The following is a 22,389-nucleotide window of genomic DNA, read 5'->3' as shown; positions in this document are numbered from 1 at the left end:
CCGTCAGGGCCAAGGGATCCAAAAATCATATTAGTGGGTTGGTTATCAAGCCCAAAAGTTCCTCAAATCAGACGCTTAATGTCCATCAGTGTTCTGTTGCTCTGCTGTCAAGTGACTGACTGCATATAAAATTGGCCAGACTATCACGCCTCTTGACTGGGTGGTAGTCATATCATCGCCTTCAAAAGCATGGCATCTTTTGAGGCCTAAAAGTAAGGACTACATCTTGAATTCTTGAGTTCTAAAAAGTCCTTGTTGTTTCAAAGTTCTTCTTTCGTCTGCCCAAATCTGTTAGAGCGCAGCCAGCCACAGTTTTTACCTCCTCCTGTCAGGAGAAAGGGGCAGGGAACGCCCCTTGCAACATGGCCCTTCCTCTCATGCATTGAGATAAGGAATAGTAATTTTCACTATTTATAGAACTTAACTAAACTATGTACTTCTTTTACAAACCTATTTACATTTCTTGACATCACTCTTGGTGTGAGAAAACAAAATATAGATGGAAAAGATGAAGGTAAATAGACTAGATAGATAGAAAAATAGATATAGACAAGCATTGGTCTTGTTACACAGGATGGCCCAAGAAAGATTTATGACTGTTTATCCAGGGACCAGCGGCGAGAAAACATGTACCTCTTTCCCTTAAAACTTATCACATGCTTAAAACATCTCATCAAATGACTTCATGGCCATGACACTTTCAGAATTACATCACACACATTATTCTGATTGTTTTGAAATCAAACATGTGTGGTGTATCTTTATATTTAAGGAATAAACCAAAACTATTTCTGGAACACATATCTTTACCAAATCTTGTATACGTGTAAGCAACAAAACCATATCTTAATGTCACACACACATTAACACACTATACATTCCTATTTATTAAGTACGTAATACTAATTAACTTGACAAAATGTAGAATCCTGAGGATAGTGAGTTCCACTCTAGACCCTTACACAGGCAAGCCTGGTCTTCCTTGGCAAAGGAATGTTGAGTCGGTTTTATTGCTTTGCCCAAACCCCCCATTTGATGACCCCTGTCTGGGAAGAGGCTTAAGAAAGATGGGACAATTTTGTACATTTAGAAAGCATTATTCAGCATGCTCACAACCTACATAGGTCAGTTTGGCTTGTGATTCGGAGAATATTGATACCAAACACCCCATGACTTGCTTGTACTGTACACGCTCCTGAAGTCCGCTCTTAAAGTCGCATGTGTGTGCGTACGAGTGTGTTTCCGGTCCAGAGGTCAGCTTTGTGTGACCTCTGAACTAAATCTCTGCTAACCGGACAGGACGGTCACTTCAGTTTGAACTGTGTTTTTCATCAACAGTTAAAAGTCACTCCTTTGGTATTTCCAGACAGGCTGGCGCCTTGGGCCTTTTTTGGCTCCCCCCAGATGCAGTTTGCAGCCGGAGAGATCTGTACATTAAATATTCAATATTTAATGCACGTTACCAGACGATTTTCACTACAGCACTATTTTCACTGGCTGTGTTTTGAGTAGGCCAAACTCCTGTTCACTACTGACCTCGTACACCCGCTTAACTAGCCCCATAGCTAGAGCTACCGGCCTGCTGAGAAGGCTATTTACGCTTGCCCCCCTAATAACATAGAGCCTGAATGTGTACGTCTTGCCCTTATAGCTGGCCTGAGTTATAAACTGCCCTAAACAGTTTAAACCACCCCCTGGGCCGCTCAGCACTTTCTTTGCACAGTGTAAGACCCTCTTAGGCTGCAGCATTTTGAACACTGTTTCACTTATGATACAACAATCCGCCCCTGTGTCTATCCTAAAATTAACAGGCTCGCTGCTGCCTATGTTCAGTGTCCTTTGGAGGCGTGGGTTCGGATCCCACTTCTGACACCATGTAATGAACGTCGGTGCTGGAATAAAGGATGTCGAGACGTTTCCTCTGAGAGAGTGAGCTGCTGCTTTATTGCTCGTACCAAAACATGATCTGCCGACAGTCCGTCAACAACTGACGTAAATACCCGCACCACTTACGGTAGTGTCGTAAAACCATGACGTCACATCCTTGACATCTCCCCCTTTTACATATGGCTCATATCCCCATGCTCAATAACAATAACAATAATAAATATTTTTAACAGTCTCTTACTCTCTTTTTTTTCAATACAAAACACATGGCATTGAACAGTCCATTTCACATTTTCCTTTTTTTTCTTTCTTTTTTTAACAACTTCACAAATTTAGTCTCTGGACAGGTTTAACAGATCTCCCAGACCTGGGTCGCAACAGTCCATCAGTGTTCATTTCTGGACCAGGTGAGCTATGTTCTGGGCTCACCTGAACACCTAGTGGGTCATGTCCGGGGTCTGTATTGGCCTCCACTGGGGGCCCCGCAACGGGCACCGCTTGGAGATGGCGACGATTTCGCCTGAACCGAGCTCCCTGCTCCGTCTCGATGAGGTCTCGATCAGGTGTCGTCCAGGCCTTCTGGTGGTCCAGCCTTGTCAGAACATGGTCACCCTGCTGCAGTGGTGCGAGCTGTCTCACCCCATGACGCTTGTTGTAGTAGTACGCTTGTTTACTTTTCTCCTTAGCATCTTTAGCTCTGACGTGCAGACTGCTGGGCCTCTTTGGTTGCAGATTCTTGGCTAGGATGGGCAGGGTCGTCCTGATCTTCCGGCCCATCAGGAGCTCAGCCGGGCTAACACCTGTGCTGCTGTGTGGGGAGGATCTGTAGACCATGAGAGCGAGCAGGGGATCTTTCTGTTTCAGAATCCTCTTAGCTGTTTGGACTGCACGCTCTGCATGTCTGTTTCCCTGTGGATTATGGGGGCTAGAGGTTGTGTGCTTGAAGTCCATCTCACGGGCCATATCCTGGAACATCTCACTGCTAAACTGTGGCCCGTTGTCACTAATGACCTCCTCCGGTATTCCGTACCGGGCAAATGACGCCCTCAGCTTCAAGGCTACCTGTGCACTTGTTGTAGTTGGCATGTGGAGTATCTCCAGGTACCTAGAATAATAATCTGCTATGACTAGGAAGCTGCCCTTATCATGTTCACACAAATCTATGCCTATTTTCATCTATGGCCACATCTGTACTTATAGTGTAACTACGGGGTACAAGAAGTGAATTTAGCCTGTAACTACAAGGTAACAAGATCTGTACTTATAGGGTAATTACGGGGTACCACATCTGTACTTATAGTGTAACTACGGGGTACAATAAGTGAATTTAGCCTGTAACTACAGGGTAACAAGATTTGTACTTATAGGGTAATTACGGGGTACCACACTGTACTTATAGTGTAACAAGAAGTGAATTTAGCCTGTAACTACAGGGTGCCCACTCTAGCTTGGTAAACCAGCCCGTCACGTGAACTCACATTTCATTTGGTTCTCTGTGACGGTCTGGCCCCTGCGCCATGGGGAGGGTTTAGCAGAAGCGGAAGAGCGGAAGAGCCAATCAGCGACTCCGCTGTGATTGACAGCACAAGTTGGTCAATCAGGAACGCCACTAGCACTGCACTAACAAAACAATAATGGCCGCCTCCTTGCCTGATCGTCTCGAGGAGTCCGAGTCATGTCAGCATTTGTCTAATTTAAACAGCCATAAAGTGCAGTTATTGCAGAAATAGACTCAATAACAACAATTAAACAAGTACAGGAGTATCGCCGCAACCGCGGAGTTTCTCGGCGGAAGATATGTTTTTGCCATTGTCCCGAGTGGATTTGGGTTTGACTGGATCCGACGCTGATTGGCTGAAGGAGTTGTCTGTCAAGGCAACTACGCCCGCCCATGCTCCCGCCCCTGCTAAACCCCCCCCCCATGGCGCCGGGGCCAGACCGTCACGGAGAACCAAATTAAATGTGAGTTCACATGACGGGCTGGTTTACCAGGCTAACCCACTCTACCCTGCACCTGAATACCCTACTCTGCCTCTGATTGGCTATCAGGCATGTCCAAAGTCCAGCCCAGGGGCCAAATGCGCCCCGTGGACCGATTCCAAGTGGCCCTTGGCAAACAAGTTCACTATTTGCATTTTACCATTCACCTAACAATGACAGCACTATCATACAGTTTGTAGACAAGCACCAAGTAGGAACAACACAAGCAGAAGAACTACAGTAATGTTTTCAGATGTAAACAATTTTATCAGATGTACAATTGTATGTGATTTTTATATATAACCCATTTGACGCGAGAAGCAGCTGCCCCCCAGTATTTTCACATTATCTAATCTGGCCCCTATTCAAAAAGTTTTGTCAAAAAAGTCACCCCTGGCTTACGTTGATATTTTGATTTTATTTTATTTTATTAGCACCATACAGAAAAAAAGGCAAGCAAGAACACAAAAATAAATAAAAGACAGTGCAGGGAGAGAATGGAAGCCCAGTGGGCTTATTCAGAGCCCTCTCCCATGATAAAACATTCATTTCTACAGTTTATAGGAAAGACAATTTAACAAGAAAAGAAAAAAAAGGAAAAAAAAAAGAAAGAAATATGTATAATCAAAACAAACACAAGGATTCAGGATAATTCAATATTACATAACCAATTCAATAATTACATTGACAATTAAGGTTGCGGTTAATAGAAAATAAAAAATGAAAGGAGAAAGATATAGATGGTCAGGACAATATGAGATGCTCTTTAAGGAGTTTCTTAAAGGATGTCAAGGATGTAGTTGTTTCTTACCCTAACCAGAACCAATCATCACTCATGCCTAAACCCAACCAATCGTGACTCCTCATGTAATGTCTAAACACAACCAATCACAGGTAGAGTAGGGCGGGTCTTGTGTGGAACCATAATAATGCATGAAAGGAGGCTTCTCCCTTTCTGGTGAAGGAAATTGAACTTCCAAATATGGTTTGTGGGTTGAACACTCCCACTGCTGACCTAACGTTACCTTTTGGTGGAGAAAATAATCTGCACCGAGAGAGGGGGGAGAGACAGAGGGAGAGAGACAGGGAGGGGAGGAGAGAGAGTGCAAGAGAGATAGAGGAAAGAGAGAGAGAGTGGGGAGAGACAGAGGGAGAGAGAGACAGGGAGGGGAGGAGAGAGAGTGCAAGAGAGATAGAGGGAAGAGAGAGAGAGTGGGGAGAGACAGAGGGAGAGAGAGACAGGGAGGGGAGGAGAGAGAGTGCAAGAGAGATAGGGGAAAGAGAGAGAGAGGGAGACAGAGGGAGAGAGAGACAGGGAGGGGAGGAGAGAGAGTGCAAGAGAGATAGGGGAAAGAGAGAGAGAGTGGGGAGGGGAGAGAGAGATAGGGAGGGGAGGAGAGAGAGTGCAAGAGAGATAGGGGAAAGAGAGAGAGAGGGGGGGAGACAGAGGGAGAGAGACAGGGAGGTGAGGAGAGAGAGTGCAAGAGAGATAGAGGAAAGAGAGAGAGAGGGGGGGAGACAGAGGGAGAGAAACAGGGAGGGGAGGAGAGAGAGTGCAAGAGAGATAGAGGAAAGAGAGAGAGAGGGAGACAGAGGGAGAGAGAGACAGGGAGGGGAGGAGAGAGAGTGCAAGAGAGATAGGGGAAAGAGAGAGAGAGTGGGGAGGGGAGAGAGAGACAGGGAGGGGAGGAGAGAGAGTTCAAGAGAGATAGGGGAAAGAGAGAGAGAGTGGGTAGGGGAGAGAGGGAGAGACACAGGGAGGGGAGGAGAGAGAGTGCAAGAGAGAGAGGGGAAAGAGAGAGAGAGGGGGGAGAGACAGGGAGGGGAGGAGAGAGAGTGCAAGAGAGATAGAGGAAAGAGAGAGAGAGGGGGGAGAGACAGAGGGAGAGAGACAGGGAGGGGAGGAGGGAGAGTGCAAGAGAGATAGAGGAAAGAGAGAGACAGGGGGGGAGACAGAGGGAGAGAGAGACAGGGAGGGGAGGAGAGAGAGTTCAAGAGAGATAGGGGAAAGAGAGAGATAGGGGAAAGAGAGAGAGAGTGGGGAGAGACAGAGGGAGAGAGACAGGGAGGGGAGGAGAGAGAGTGCAAGAGAGATAGGGGAAAGAGAGAGAGAGTGGGGAGGGGAGAGAGAGACAGGGAGGGGAGGAGAGAGAGTGCAAGAGAGATAGGGGAAAGAGAGAGAGAGGGGGGAGAGACAGAGGGAGAGAGACAGGGAGGGGAGGAGAGAGAGTGCAAGAGAGATAGGTGAAAGAGAGAGAGAGTGGGGAGGGGAGAGAGAGACAGGGAGGGGAGGAGAGAGAGTGCAAGAGAGATAGGGGAAAGAGAGAGAGAGGGGGGAGAGACAGGGAGGGGAGGAGAGAGAGTGCAAGAGAGATAGAGGAAAGAGAGAGAGAGAGGGGGGAGAGACAGAGGGAGAGAGACAGGGAGGGGAGGAGAGAGAGTGCAAGAGAGATAGAGGAAAGAGAGAGAGAGGGGGGAGACAGAGGGAGAGAGAGACAGGGAGGGGAGGAGAGAGAGTTCAAGAGAGATAGGGGAAAGAGAGAGAGAGTGGGGAGAGACAGAGGGAGAGAGACAGGGAGGGGAGGAGAGAGAGTGCAAGAGAGATAGGGGAAAGAGAGAGAGAGTGGGGAGGGGAGAGGGAGACAGGGAGGGGAGGAGAAAGAGTGCAAGAGAGATAGGGGAAAGAGAGAGAGAGGGGGGGGAGACAGAGGGAGAGAGACAGGGAGGGGAGGAGAGAGAGTGCAAGAGAGATAGGGGAAAGAGAGAGAGAGTGGGGAGGGGAGAGAGAGACAGGGAGGGGAGGAGAGAGAGTGCAAGAGAGATAGGGGAAAGAGAGAGAGAGGGGGGAGAGACAGAGGAAGAGAGACAGGGAGGGGAGGAGAGAGAGTGCAAGAGAGATAAGGGAAAGAGAGAGAGAGTGGGGAGGGGAGAGAGAGACAGGGAGGGGAGGAGAGAGAGTGCAAGAGAGATAGGGGAAAGAGAGAGAGAGTGGGGAGAGGAGAGAGGGAGAGAGAAAAAGAGACACAGTCACAGATAGAGAGCAGAGACAGATCCTCACCAGTGACCAGCAATAGAGCTGAACAGTCACGTGATATATTTTGCACTGGGAAGTGAGTTTCCCTTTCCCATTCATTTTCTCATTAGACATTTAGAAGAATTGAGGGAAATAACACATTTTCGATGTTTTATGGTCACTCACGATTCAGTAGGTCACAGGGTGGCTTGGTTCCAGCTTTAAAACTCGTTATATAAGGATTTTTGAAATGTCTATGGAGAAAACGAGTTAGAAACTCACTTCCGGGGCAGGAAATGTCACGTGACTCTTGAGCTCTATTGGCAATCGAGAAAGGAAGATACAAAAAATCATGGCAACCAAAAGAAAACAGAACGTGTGGTGGTCACTGTTTGACAGGTGAGGTCGAGACGCAGATGCACTTCCTACAATGCGAAAAATTGGAAGAAGAAAAGAACATTTACTTTAAAGCAGCTATGAGCAAGATTTTCGATTGTTATTAAACAGTCTAAATTGAATATCGATGCCTCACATCTTACCTCTAATGTTAGACGAGACCAACGCCGAGTAGTCTCGCTTGAAAGCCGAGTGAATCGGCGAGTGTTGTCTTGATGATTAGTCTGTCTGCGGGCCAGGTTCATCAAGAAGTGAAATGAAACGGTTTGCGGCAGCCACTTCGGCCATAACCACAAAATTACTAAATTACTTTCAAACAAACTGTTAGAATATAACGAGATTTGTTCGCGAGAGCAGAAAGTAGCGAGGGCAGCTGTTTTGGGTCTGTTGATACGGCCGTAAACCGTTTCGCTCTGCCTAGCAACTGTTTACAGCTGCCGTAACCCATTTCGCTCTGCCTAGCAACTGTTTACAGCTGCCGTAACCCGTTTCGCTCTGCCTAGCAACAGACCCAAAACAAGAAGGACGGCTTTCCCCTCCTGCTGCCCTCGCTACTTTCTGCTCTCGCGAACATCTCTCGTTATATTCTAACGAATTGGAGCACTCAATTTCACTGGGAAGTTATTTTAATAAAGTGCAGTGAGTAGTAACGAACCTTCGACGCACAGCGTCTTTATCAGTCAAAAACCAATAATCAATATCAGTAATAATTTACAGAATTCCTTCCAAAGTAGGCTATTTTTCCTTAAAAAAAAGTGTATATTGTTTTACTGAGAGGAAATAAAAACAATGATACAACCTGTTAACTCCACCTAAATGCATTTATTTTGTCTTGTCATTTATAAGGCTATTTGACCTGTATGTTTTCATATATAGGGTGATGCGGAAATGGCAAAATGCTCAGGATAGTTCATTTATTCACAAATTGGCTCTTCTCACAATTTATAGATCTTGTCAATTGGGTGGGTCGATGCCATCATTGCTATGGTTTGTCATTTTTTTAAAGTGAGTCCCCAGAAAAAAAACTTTTGGGAAACAGTCTAGTAGGAACGGGGCTCCCCATGCACACGAAATATATATTTTTCTAGTATATATATACTCCTCAAGGTGATAAACACATTTTGTTGTTACCCTGTTGAAATAGTGTGGGCATATTGCGATGTCTGATGAAAATAGATAAGGGTCATAACTTTTGAACTAGACATCATACATTGACAAATGACACCACTTTTCTGCATGGTTTTGGCATGAGGAATTGATTGAGAGGGTTGTTTTCATGATTTTAACTGGTTTGGTATAGTAAAAAACATTTCATTCAAAAACATTTGAAAAAAGTGTATAATTTACACTCAGAATCTTGCAAAAGAAATCTATCTACATATTAGTCCATGGGCCAGAAGGGTTGGGAATAATGCTCATATTGATTTTTGGCAAGGTATACATCTCTAGAGTCAGAAAATATGTGATAGCATTGCACCAATGGTAGCTAAATGTGTGTTATCACTCGATTTATAACATCATGCAAAACACACTTTTCAAACCTAATAGTTGCGGGACTTAGGGAAATTTGAGGCTAAGTTCATGCAAATCAAGTCTAAAAGCACCAGATTTTGCCCAGAATTAGCCCAGGGCATGCTCTAACCTAACGATTTAGCCAGAGTGCCCGAGCCGGTGACCCCCGGGGTCCAAATCCAATATGACCACTGCCCGAAAAAGCTTTTGGCTATAACTTTTGAAAGAGATGAGCTAATACAGACTTGGGTCCCTATCGTTGCATCGGCGCTGTTTCTAGGCCGAACGCCTGGCGCAGCTCAAATCAGTGGGCGTGGACCAGCGCACTTGATATCGTCGTGCTGGCGCTAGATGCAGCCTCAACCATTACAACCACGCCTTTTAAGCGTAAAATTATGCACCGTCATGCTCATTGGATAACTGCAATAAACGAATCGCACGCTTGCCTTTTTAGCTCCAATTCCAGTGATCCCGCAAAACCAGACGAAAGCCAAACGCTCTGCCCCCCCCTCCCTTCATCCAGTCTGTCTGTCTGACTGCATTATAGGCTATTATTCCATATTATTATGCTTCTCAAACCAATCTAACTGCAGTTTCAATACTGCAAGCATGTAAATACGCTACACTATAGCAAGATCAAAGTGAAAATAATGTACTAAACGCATCAGCTAGAAAAATATAGCCTATTAGATTGGTGAAAGTTTGTCCAGAAAGATATCGTTTTCTCTCCCCTGCTGCAGGTAGAATGATCGATGCACATAAATATACCCTACATTATGTAAAGTCATTGCATAAATGTGTTTTTATTGTAAAACTAAATGTCAAGTAGGGCCAAGTTATTGGAGCGGACATCACAGTATAGTACATCACAGAAGCGCGTTCCGCTGTCACTTATCTAAATCACGTTAAACCCACAAGGGGTATATATAGGCTCAAGAGGACATATATGTTTCACATAGGGTGGTGTTTCATTTCGATGTTTTATTTGGTCCAATATTGAAATGTTCGACAATTGCAGGTTGTCTTACCATTACACATTATTTTAGATCTACCTTTTATATCTATTTCGGCTCATTTGGTTGCTATTTAGTAGCGAAATGGAGGACCCAATTGCATGCTGGGAGTGGACATTCACAGGCAGTAAACTTACAACTGCTATTTCCTATGGGAAGCTGGGTGCTGCTATGTGTTGTGTCTGTTTGAGCGAGGGAGTCAGAGAGAGAGAGAGAAGGGTGACTCAGAGGCAGAAGAGCACTGGCGCACTGAATAGGCCTGGTTTCAGAGAGAGACAGAGAAGGGTGACAGGGGAGAGGCACAAGTGCACTGGCGCACTGAATAGGCCTGGTTTTCAAAGGCGCAAAGCGCTAAATGTAGGCCAGGTGCGAAGATAGCACTACGCCGGTAGTTAGCGCCGACACGCCCACTTTGGCCCATTCTGGGACTGCGCCACGCCCATTCGGCCTAAAGCGCATTTGGCAGCCTAAAGCCATATTGATATCGTCCCAAAACAGGCGCAAGGCACGTTTTTTTGCGTTTAAGGCCCGTTTTAGCGCCGAAGGCTTGTGGGAGAATAGGGCCCTTGGTGTCTATCTTCTTCTTTTTTTATTTTACCATTAGAAAGGTGTTGGAATGCTAATCTTTACTAGGGAAGATGTGTGTGGACCCCTAATCTGCATATTTCCAAGATGGCGGCTACCTGAATATGAGTTTTACCATAACTGTTGATGCTTTTAGCAAACTCGGTGTCCATTTTATGGTTTTTGTAATACTCAGATTTATAATTGAATCTATCTATAGCACTCTACTTTGCATAGTAAGTAAGCTACCAATATGGCCGCTATCCCTTTTTTTTACATACACTTTCACCTTGCCCCTTTCGGAACTGCTAACATAGCTTACGCTTCTACGCAGTCCCTTGTTAGTACACCGCCGATGTAGCCACCACAGGTCGCTCCGTCTGCTAAATTTTTCAAACTACTCGATAAAGTTCCGCAAATGAAATTTCAAATGTACTTACGGAGCGAAAAGGGTTGTGTGAACCTCCGCGCATGATGTAGAAACAATAGCGCCACTAATAAACATGTTTAATCCCTCACTGAAACCCGCGTCTCATTTCTTCAAAATGCATCAGCTACAAACACTCGTCTTCTTCTGCGCTGCTGTCATGGGTGGTGCGCATTAGCAACCATAGCGCTCGCTATCACTTCCGGCCCCTGGCGGCCGGAAGTGGCACTTTTGTAGTTTTTTGTAACTTTTGGAGTTGGACTTTATCGAGTAGTTTGAAAAATTTAGCAGACGGAGCGACCTGTGGTGGCTACATCGGCGGTGTACTAACAAGGGACTGCGTAGTAGCGTAAGCTATGTTAGCAGTTCCGAAAGGGGCAAACTTTCACCCAGATTGAGTGTAGAGTTGTAAGAATGAGTTACCATCAAACTGGTGGAAACAAACAATCTACAGTATGTATCTTACAGATTTTATTGAAACAATTAGACAAGTGAGTAACACTTAGGTATGTCCATGGGTTGGGGGGGTTACGTTAGATTGAGGTAACAACTCTACAGCAGCTGTGTTTGGTCACAGTGTGAGTTTTCTCTCTCACTCCTCTATCTGACACAGACACACTGAGGCACCTTTGTTAAAGAGAAACCCAGGGTAGAGTGGTTCAGTGAAGGTGAAGTGGAAGGTGTGGATGTGGATCAGTGTGTCAGAGGAAACTGTGTAGAAGGACAGAGAGCCAGCAGGCCAGTCCAGATACACTGCTACTCTGTTAGAGGGAGAGGGGGATGATATGACTGTTGATATGTTATTGTGCCAGGCCTCGTAATGATCATCAGTGCAGGACAGTTTCCAGGACTTTTCATTGCCTCCAATCTGATGGTCATAACATATGTTTGTTGACTTGTTATTGTGCCAGGCAGTGTAAAGATCATCAGTGCAGAACAGCATCCAGGACTTTTCATTCATTCCAAACCTGCAGTCATCGCCCTCTCCTCTCCTACTGATTCCTCTGTAAGACACTCCTATAGTAACCCCTCCTTCCCTCTCCACCTCCCAGTAACAGCGACCAGTCAGACCATCTCTACACAGCAGCTGAGCCCAGTAGTCAAATCTCTCTGGGTGATCAGGAAATGGCTGATCCTCTTCCACCCTCGTCACCTTTCTGTTGTCTTCAGACAGGAGGAGGTGTCTCTCTGCTGTGTTTGGGTCCAGTGAGAGTTCACAGGCATCTGACGAGACAACAAGACACAACACAGCAGCAGCTTAGAATAGAATAGAATAGAATAGAAAATAATAGAATAGAATGTCTTTATTTTCCATGAAGTATGAAATATGACGATATTTCATACTTCATGCGAAGGTCCAGCTGATCATTTTTTCATTACAATGTGGTGTAGATGGACTTTCTATGTCAGTAGTTATAACTGTTTCTTTGTTTACATGAATCAAACTAAATACACACTTACATTTCCTCAGACGTGGTTTCAGCCTCTGCTCTCCTCTATGGTCCACCCTGGAGGAATAAACAAAGTCAGACCAGCAGATTTGCTTTGATGATGGAAACATGGACATTTAATATCCTTCAATATGAAGGAGTTCCACTAATGTCCTCCATTAAACATTATTCCGCATCTTCTCAATGTGACCGAGGAAATGTGTGTGACTCTCAGCCTTCTAGCAGACTTCTAGACTTCTCCATACCATTGGCGCCGGAACAAGGGGGACATGGGGACATTTTGTCCCCCTTAAAATTTGGTCCCCCTAATTTTTTTTTTTTTTTTTTTTTTAATCTGAGGGGGTAACCGCCCCTGACGCTTAGAGCCCACTTTACACTGTTTACACAGCCTGTGATGCTTGTTAAAGCCGTGATTGTTGTGGGATTATTACACCTGAGACAGACAGACCCAGGGATCAAGTTACAGAGAGCCCACTTTACACTGTTTACACAGCCTGTGACACTTGTTAAAGCCGTGATCATTGTGGGATTATTACACCTGAGAGACAGACAGACCTGGACTCTTTACTGCACTCACTGTCATTGGCTGCTGCTATAATCGTAAACGGTTATTGTTATTTTATTTTTGTGTTGAGATGACAAGTTTTGCACTGTGTTTCGAAGTGATAATAATAATAATAATAATAATAAGTTCAGTGTTTCTGCCTGTGTTGCTGTCTGTTGTAGTGTAATTGTAAAATGACCTAAAGGGAGAGCAGGTCACCAAGTGAGTGAGAAAAGGAGAAAATACTGAATAATGACATCACTACAGTATAATCCTAATGTTAATTTAAAATGAGATATTCCTCTAAATATGGCTAAAAATCATCCAGACGAAAAAAAACACGTACATTTTTCTTGCCAAAAAAGCATTAAAAGAAAAGAAAAAAAAAAAAAAAAAAAAAAAAAAAAAGTCCCCCTAATTGCAAACTCGTTCCGGTGCCACTGCTCCATACCTGAGAGAGTCCAGTCTCCAGTGTGGATCATCCAGTCCAGCAGAGAGCAGCTTCACTCCTGAGGCTCCTGGATGATTGTAGCTCAGGTCCAGCTCTTTCAGGTGGGAGGGGTTGGAGCACAGAGCTGAGGCCAGAGAAGCACAGCTTTCCTCTGTGAGCAGACAGCCTGACAGCCTGCACAAAGACAAACACACATGTACATGTACACACACACACACACACACACACACACACACACACACACACACACACACACACACACACACACACACACACACACACACACACACACATCAAAGCATTTTCTTCAGTGATGAATAGTTTGTAGTGTTGAGTGATACAACAATATTGATAATTATCTCTCTTTATATATATAATTATATCTTTGCGTGATTTCAAAATAAACACAGCTTGATAACTTTCAATAACTGATAACTGTCATGGTGACTGTGTTCAACACTGGTTTGAGAAGTCGGGGGGGTAGCGGGAGGCCAAAATAAAATGGGGAGCTCGGACTCTCCAGGTGGGTCCGGGGTCATGCTCCCCCGGAAGTTCCCCGCCTCCCCTTATTTTATTACATTTTAAATTAAAATGCATCAATTTCATTGGTGCACTTTGAGAGCAAACTTAAGAGGTTAGATAATAATCTATGAAGAACTACACACATCACTTAATACTTGCCTTTTGTAATCCCCTTTTGTATAACCCTTCAAGATCTTCTTACCTTCATGTATTCATATTTAGCATTTACCTTTTAAGATGAAAGACAGTTAATTAATCAAACTTTTAATATAAAGAACATTTCTTTATTCTCCTCCATCTCTCCCTTCAATCTCTCTATCTCTCTAATGTATCCTAACTCTCTTGATCCATCCTTCTCTACCAGTGCTTCTCAATGTGGGGCCCTAACCCTGTATCAAGTGTTAAACTTCAAAACATTACTTCATTACACAAAGATAACACAATTAGGCCACATTTACACTGCAGGTACAAGTGACTCAATTCAGATGTTTTGCTCTCAAGTGGCCCATATCCGATATGTGTCATGACAGTGTGAGCAGCAAAAAAAGCACATGGATCGGGATATTGTCAGGTCCCATTCAGGTCTCAGTCATATGTGGAAATAAATCAGATATGAATCAGACATGGCCCAATGCGATGTGACTGGAATCTAAGCGGACATATCAGATATTTCCTCTCATTGCGAGTCGCATCTGATTGAAAATGTGTGTGTGCGTGCTTCAGCTTCCAGAGGCTGTAGTAGGCTACTCAGCTGTTGACTGCAGTGTTTCGCTCCTGTTCCGACAATAAGGCTTTAATCAAAACACTGGTCCGTAAGTCCAATTTAGTTGAAAATGCCTCCTGAAATGCATCTCTCAATGCACAGCTGATTATATCCAAACAGCTCTATTTTCAAACTCCAATTGTCTCCAAAAAATAGATTCAAGATTCAAGATTCAAGATTTTTATTGTCACTCCATGGTACAAGTATCACGTGTGAAATTCTTGTGCTGTGGACTCCGTTTACAACATAGTACAAATATAACAGGGCATATGAGTGCAAAAACAACAAGAGACACAACAAGCAATAAGGCAGTATAGTGATAAGACAAGTCAGAGACAGTGGCATATTCACTGCACATAGGTGCACATGTCATGTGCATACTTTAGACGTGCTTAAACATTTTAAGTTCGGCATATTTGACATACAGGTGCAAATAGCATATTCCTTATTAAACATACAATTAAACTTGCCGTTTTAAATTCGGCGTATTTGACATACAGGTGCAAATAGCATATTCCTTATTAAACATACAATTAAACATTAGACATACGTAATGGTAGCAGCTACAGTACGGTACAGTACGGCTACTACACTATTTGTGTATGTTAAGGAGTCTCGTGGCCTGCAGGAAGAAACTGTTCCTCAAGCGATTTGTGCGTGCTTTTGGAACCCTGTACAGGCTGTTGTGGGGATGGTTTGTGTCTTTGATGATCTTCAGGGACCTCCTGAGGCACCGCTGTTTATACAGTTCATGCAGTTCTGGCAACTCACATCCTGTTACGTGCTGGGCCGCGCGTCTCACTCTCCGTAGCGCCCTGCGGTCCATGGTGGTACAGTTCCCGAAGCAGCCAGTCAGCAGGCTTTCAATGGTGCCTCTGTAGTCCAGGCAAAGTAACTCATTTTGGAACCAAAAAACAAACTAATTGTAAAAGAATTTTTTGCAGCTTAGATCATTTCTATGAGGTGTCCAGAACAACATACTAAAAGTCCTAAGAAATCCTAGTTGAGGAAATATGTTTAATTCTCATCAATCCAAGATGTGTGCCAGTAAGGCCAGACAACAATACACCCCAATGGGGCTATTTTTTTCCTTTACTCCTATCAAAATAAAACATTATACAATGAAAGTATCCATGAAAAGTAACATTTTTTGTATTACAAGTTTCTTTGAAAATGAATTTGAATATGCAAATGAGCTATACACTAATCGAATATAGGCTATACCCAAAATATACCCGCATAGGAGTAAACGAAAAAATGAAGCCTATCACAATCAAACCTCACACAGTGAAAGTGGTATACATGAAAAGGAACTTTTTTGTTTGACAAGTTTCTTGGAAAAATCTATTTTAAATATGCAAATGAGCTCAACACTAGGCCTAATTGACTTGTCCAATAAGCCATAAAGTCACAAGTAAAACAGGGGCCAAATAACTAACACATTCATGTCTATTCAGTAAGTTAACCTATGCATAAACAAGATACATTTGAAGTCACTTGCCACACTTACCTGGGTCACTTGCCACAAAAAGACTTATATTGACCTTAAGAATTGATTGCACAATCTTGCCTCCAGTTGCTTTCTAAATTATTATTTTTTATTTGCGAACAAGCCTAACCCAATGACATGACAGAAAGTCAGAATAGCCATCTTAGTCATTAGTAACGTGGTGAGATTACATTTTGGGCTGGTAGATTTACAAATAATTGGTATTGTTGGTAAGATTACGAGATAACAGGCAGAAGTCATTCTTTTTTTTTCTTTTCTTTTTTCCCCCCGATTTTTTTATCCCATTTTATTCCCCATTAGTGCCCACTTGATTTCTCAATCCTGGTTGCTACTCCATCCTCTGCCGATCTGGGGAGAGCCGAGACTGGCTCCATGCTTCCTCCGAGACATGGGCAGTTAGCCAGCCGCTTCTTTTTACCTGACAGAGGAAGCTTCACCGGTAGGACATAGCACGTGGGAGGTTCACGCTATTCCAACCAGTTCCCCTCCCTCTGAACAGGCGCCCTTAACGACCAGAGGAGGAACCACATTAGCAACCAGGATATTGCATGTTTTTGTGAAGGGGGTTCCTATATGAAGGAAACCCCCGGGAGGCACGGGGAGAACATGCAAACTCCACACAGAAAGGCCCTTTTGCCGACCCCACTCGGGCGGTGGGCACTCGAGGACATGCGGACGGGCACGCATTCCTTCAGCGTTCACCTCGTCCCCAGGTGGGAATCGAACCCACGACCTTCGAGCTGTGAGGCGATAGTGCTTACCACTGCACCACCGTACCTCCCTAATGGCAGAAGTCATTCTTACCAACTAAACGATTCACTCTCACACAGAAGACAGATGAAAAACCAGATAGACACACTTTCCAGACATTCCAGCTCTTTAAATAATTTTGCCAGACACCAAAACTGCTTCTCTTTTTGTAGTAAGCAAGTATTTCAGACCAGGCGGGCCACACATCAGACTTCCACCGTTTGTAAAGTAGCTTTGCAGTGTTATGAGAAGCTAGCAACAGCAATATCTAGGCTAGAAACCCAATCGGAACATTTTAAGTTACCAACTCCTTTGTAACTAGACAATTTACTGTAGACACATTTTGCTTAAGGTCAAAACTACTTTTCATCTTGAAGTAGCATCGCATTGCCTTTTTGTGGCAAGTGACCCAGGTAAGTGTGGCAAGTGACTTCAAATTGATCTTGTTTATGCATAGGTTAACTTACTGAATAGACATGAATGTGTTAGTTATTTGGCCCCTGTTTTACTTGTGACTTTATGGCTTATTGGACAAGTCAATTAGGCCTAGTGTTGAGCTCATTTGCATATTTAAAATAGATTTTTCCAAGAAACTTGTAAAACAAAAAAGTTCCTTTTCATGTATACTTTCACTGTGTGAGGTTTGATTGTGATAGGCTTCATTTTTTCCTTTACTCCTGGGTAGCCTATATTCGATTAGTGTATAGCTCATTTGCATATTCAAATTCATTTTCAAAGAAACTTGTAATACAAAAAATGTTACTTTTCATGGATACTTTCATTGTATAAAGTTTTATTTTGATAGGAGTAAAGGAAAAAAATAGCCCCATTGGAGTGTATTGTTGTCTGGCCTTATTGGCACACATCTTGGATTGATGAGAATTAAACATATTTCCTCAACTAGGATTTCTTAGGACTTTTAGTATGTTGTTCTGGACACCTCATAGAAATGATCTAAGCTGCAAAAAATTATTTTACAATTAGTTTGTCGTAAAACGCTACTTTGCCTGGACTACTGTAGAAGTCCCTAAGGATTTCTGGCCTTAGCCCAAATTTCTTCAGGCGCCTGAGTCCGTGTATTCGCTGTTGGGCCTTTTTGACAACAGTGGCGGTGTGGCTGGCCCAAGTCAGGTCCTGGTGGATGTTGACTCCCAGGTACTTGAAGCTGTCCACCCTTTCCACCACTGTGCCGTTGATGGTGATTGGGGGGTGTGCGCCCCCCCCCCCCCCCCCCTCCCCCCTCCTGTAGTCTACAATGATCTCCTTGGTCTTGGAGACGTTCAGAGAGAGGTGGTTGTCCTGGCACCATTGTTCCAGGGCCCCCACCTCCTCTCTGTAGGCCGTCTCGTCGCCCCCCGAGATCAACCCCACGACTGCTGTGTCGTCTGCAAACTTCACGATGGTGTTCGATGTTTGAGTCGCCACGCAGTCGTGGGTGTAGAGGTCGTACCAGAAGGGGCTGGAGACGCACCCCTGGGGCGCTCCTATGCTGATGGTCAGTGGGGAGGAGGTGAGGGTGTCCGGAAAGTGTCCGGGTGTCAGGAAATCCAGGTTCCAGTCGCACATTGCTGTGTTTAGTCCCAGATCCTTGAGCTTGCGTACCAGCCTGGAGGGTACTATGGTGTTGAATGCTGAGCTGTAGTCCACGAACAGCATTCTTACATAGGTGTCCTTCCCCTCCAGGTGGGACAGGGCGGTGTGGAGCACGTGTGCTACTGCATCCGCTGTGCTCCTGTTGGGGCGGTATGCAAATTGTAGCGGGTCGTGGTCCGGGGGGAGTGTGGGACGGATCTTTGATATGACCAGCTTTTCAAAGCACTTGCTGGCTATTGGCGTGAGGGCTATTGGGCGCCAGTCATTGAGGCTGGTCACTTTCTGCTGCTTGGGAATGGGGATGATTGTCGCTGCTTTGAAGCAGGAGGGAACTCATCGGAGGGAGAGAGACTGGTTGAAAATGTCTGTGAATACGCCTGCCAGCTGGTGGGCGCAGGCCTTGAGGACCCGCCCGGGGATGCCGTCCGGGCCGGCCGCCTTGCGTGGGTTGATGCGCAGGAACGACCGGCGCACCTCATCCTCAGTGATGGTGAGAGGGCGGTCTGGATCTGTGGGGGGTGGGAGGTGGGGGGGGGGGAGGGGAGGTGGTCCGAGGGAGGAGGGCAGTGGGGGTGGTGGGGGGGAGGAGAGGAGGAGGGGTGGTGGGGGGGCGGAGAGGAGGAGGGGTGATGGGGGGGAGAGGTGGCAGGGGGGGGAGGAGAGGAGGGGGGGAGGGGGAGTGGTGGGGGGGAGGAGATGGGGGGGAGGAGAGGGGGGGGTGATGGGGGGGAGGAGAGGAGGGGTGATGGGGGGGAGAGGTGGCTGAGGGGGGGGGGGAGGAGGGGGGGAGGTGGAGAGGAGAGGGGTAGGAGAGGAGGGGGGGAGGAGGGGAGGCACTCTGGCAGAGGGGTCAAACCTGGCATAGAACGCGTTGAGTTCGTCTGGCAGGGTGGGTGACGCGTTGGCGTTTTGCTGTTTTTCCCCTTTGAAGTCTGTGGCAGCATGGAGTCCTCTCCACAGGTGTCTGGGGTTGTTGGAGTCCAGTTTTGCCTCCAGCTGCCTGCCATATTCTCTCTGTGCTCTTTTTAAAGTGGTTCGGAGGGCATATCTTGTCTGCTTGTATTCCTCTGGTGTTCCAGAGTTGAAGGCAGTGGTCCTGGCGTGGAGGGCTGCCCGGACGTCACTGTTGATCCAGGGTTTCTGGTTTGGCATTATTTTGATTATTTTTTGGGGGATTATGTCCTCTGTGCATTTTTGTATGAAGCCTGTTACCGTGTCTGCATATTCGTCCAGGTCTCCTGCAGCCTTGAACTCTTCCCATGCTGTTTGGTCGAAACAGTCTCTCAGGATGTCCTCTGATTGGTCTGACCAGCAGTGGGCGGTTCGGAAGGCCGGGGGGTGTCGCTTGAGCTTTTGATGGTACCTGGGTACGAGCAGGATGGAGGCGTGGTCCGATCTGCCGAAGGGGGGGCGGGGTGTAGCCTTGTAGCAGTGTTTGATGTTCGTGTAACACTGGTCCAGTGTGCGTTTTCCCCGTGTGTGGAAGTTGATGTGCTGGTGGAGTGTAGGCAAGCGCTTCCTCAGGTTGACTCTATTGAAGTCGCCTGCCAGGATCATTGCTGTTTCCGGTTGTTTAAGCTCCTGTGCGCTGATCGCGCGGTGGAGTTCCTTGGCTGCGTTTGTTGCGTTGGCTTTGGGGGGAATATATACTGCAGCAAGAGTGACTGACGTGAATTCCCTGGGACTGTAATACGGTACACATTGGAGCATAACGTATTCCAAGTCCGCTGTGCAGTGCGTTTCGATGTTAGTGATATTCGCACACCAGTTCTTGTTTATCATCAGACAGACGCCGCCGCCCCTCGCTTTACCGGAGCGCTCTTTGTCTGTCAGCCCTATGTATACTGAAGCCGAGGATTGTGATGGCATGATCCGCAGTGTCGGCTGAAAGCCAGGTTTCAGTCAAACACAGGACGTTACATCTCGCTATGTCCGTTTGGAATTGTGCCCTTGCTCTCAATTCACACATTTTATTCTCCAACGATTGAACATTAGCCAGGAGAATGCTGGGCAGTGGTGGTTTATGCGCTCGCCTTCTCTGCCGTGCGAGGAGACCCCCTCGTCTTCCTCTCTTTTGCCATTTAAGTTCAGGGAATTCAGAGAGGTCGGGAGCCGACCAGTTTTGTTTGGGGTGTTTTTGCGCATTTCTGATGTTTAGCAGCGCGCCCCTGTTGTACCTGCGTACGGTGCTGATGCCGTCGTTGTTATCGTTGTTGTTATAGTTTATGTTGTCGTTGTCCTCCATCTTGCTGGCCCAGTCCCTTTGGGGGGGGGGGGGGGAACAATAGAACGATAGACCGGCGGTAATCCACAGTAGTCCACGCTGTTGTTGTGTTCTCTTTTGCCAAAAAAGTGCACTTACGCTACTATGTACACTGTATAAAAGACACTGATATATACACTAGTTATTTACAAAGCGAATAGAAGCAACGAAATTATAAACAAAACGAAATTACTCTAAAAAAAGACCTATTTCCTACGAAGTTCACGGAGCTCGCTCAGCTGGTCGCCTCCTCTCCTGGCGCCCACTCACTCACAAATAACAGGCTACATCATCTCTTTTACTTTCGCTTGGTCATTCTGTGATTATATATCCTAGGTGTCAGTTTCTTAAATGTTGGAGGTTCATAAAAAGGAAATATCCTCAGATGCAGCCTGTTTAGTTGATAGGATAATTATTTATTTTGCTTTCTGCTTCACAAGGAACCCGCTTATGTGAAATATTCCTGCACATCAGAGTCTCAATAAGCAGGTGGACAAATAAATACTTGAGAAACACGGTAAAATAATGTCCACACAAGAATTATGCTCCCGGTCAGTTTATTATTAATGTTTCTATCAAAGGAGGAGGAGAAAGATACTGTACATGCAGCTCTTTTCATGTGCTTAATATCAGCACGAGGATTTAATATTCGTTTAATATTTCTGGACTTGGTGAGTCAGTGGTGCTTGAGAATGAGTTTAGGAAGCATATTGTGTGGTTCCCCTATAATATCTCTATATTTCTATAATATTCCTGTAGGGACTTATGCTGCGCCGTGTGGTCTGTGCTACTCAATCATGAGTTTATTCCTCATGTACACATGCAGGTTGTTTCAAGTGAAGCAAGTGTAAACACACACGTATCAGATATGGGTCACGTTTAAAAGTAGATGTAAGCAGAAGGTCAAAAAAATCAGATATAGGCAAAAAGTTTGATCTGAGCATCAAGACCTGCAGTGTAAATGCAGCCTTAGAGACTGTAGAATGACTATTTTGATCAGTTTCACTGTTATCTCTTGATCAACAATACAGATAGTTAAGGTCCTCACAGACCTGTTCAGAAACATCTGGGACAGAAATGTCATTCCTGAGGTCTGATTGCCAAAAGTCCAAATAAAGACAATCTACAAAACTGCAACCACTGATGTGATGTGAGGCATCACATCACCACTCCATTAAAATCCTGAGTGGAAACACCAGAATATTTGATAAAACCTCCAAATATGGCAAAAAAGTTTTCACGCTTGAGGGAGGTATCGAGTAGGGTGTATCGATAAAAGGAAATGCAGTTAAGCGCAGTGGAAACAGCTTTAGCGAATCTTTAACCAAACTCAATTGAAAAACATGCCGTTTTAACGGAGGAAGACAGCGGGATAACCGGCGACTCACATCCAGAATTGACATTTTATTCACTTACAGTAAACCTCTCAGTGGGTTATATATATGCCGAATTGAAGAGTGGCATCTGGTAATACATTTTATGTACCTCTGTATTACAGAGGTATTACAGAGGTATAATCAAGAACCGTAAAATGTATATGTGATGTTTTTCATAGCGAGACAACGGCACACACGTGTAACGTTAGCAGAGGCAGACAGCAGTGCGCTCTCTGTCACCAAGCCATCATGATTTCCTCCACTTCAGTCTGAATATCAGGCTAGGATGTTTTCTCTTTACCTCACATTTATTCAGAGAACGGGGTTAATTTCCCTCGTTTGAGAGTTTGACTGGCGTCTGGCGATGTTTTAAT

The 22,389-nt window shown here is 45.2% G+C and overlaps 1 protein-coding gene across 1 annotated transcript in view; it reads right to left on the bottom strand.

Annotated features, from left to right (window-relative positions):
• Positions 1-11,342: 11,342 nt before the first annotated feature.
• The window catches only part of LOC310775225 (stonustoxin subunit beta-like), a 14,868-nt gene continuing 3,821 nt past the window's right edge, over positions 11,343-22,389 (bottom strand). Inside the window, exons 4-6 of the mRNA XM_083635341.1 lie at positions 13,239-13,412; positions 12,254-12,300; positions 11,343-12,016 (exon numbers count right to left, since the gene is read on the bottom strand). Coding sequence (XP_083491467.1) covers positions 11,385-12,016; positions 12,254-12,300; positions 13,239-13,412 — 853 coding nt within the window. The 3' untranslated portion in view covers positions 11,343-11,384. The remainder of the gene's footprint in view (positions 12,017-12,253; positions 12,301-13,238; positions 13,413-22,389) is intronic.

This window comes from Poromitra crassiceps, assembly GCF_964638095.1.
Source record: "Poromitra crassiceps genome assembly, chromosome: 4".
Classification (NCBI taxonomy): domain Eukaryota; kingdom Metazoa; phylum Chordata; class Actinopteri; order Beryciformes; family Melamphaidae; genus Poromitra; species Poromitra crassiceps.
Note: the sequence above shows the minus strand (reverse complement) of the source record. Positions and strands in the feature narration are given on the sequence as shown.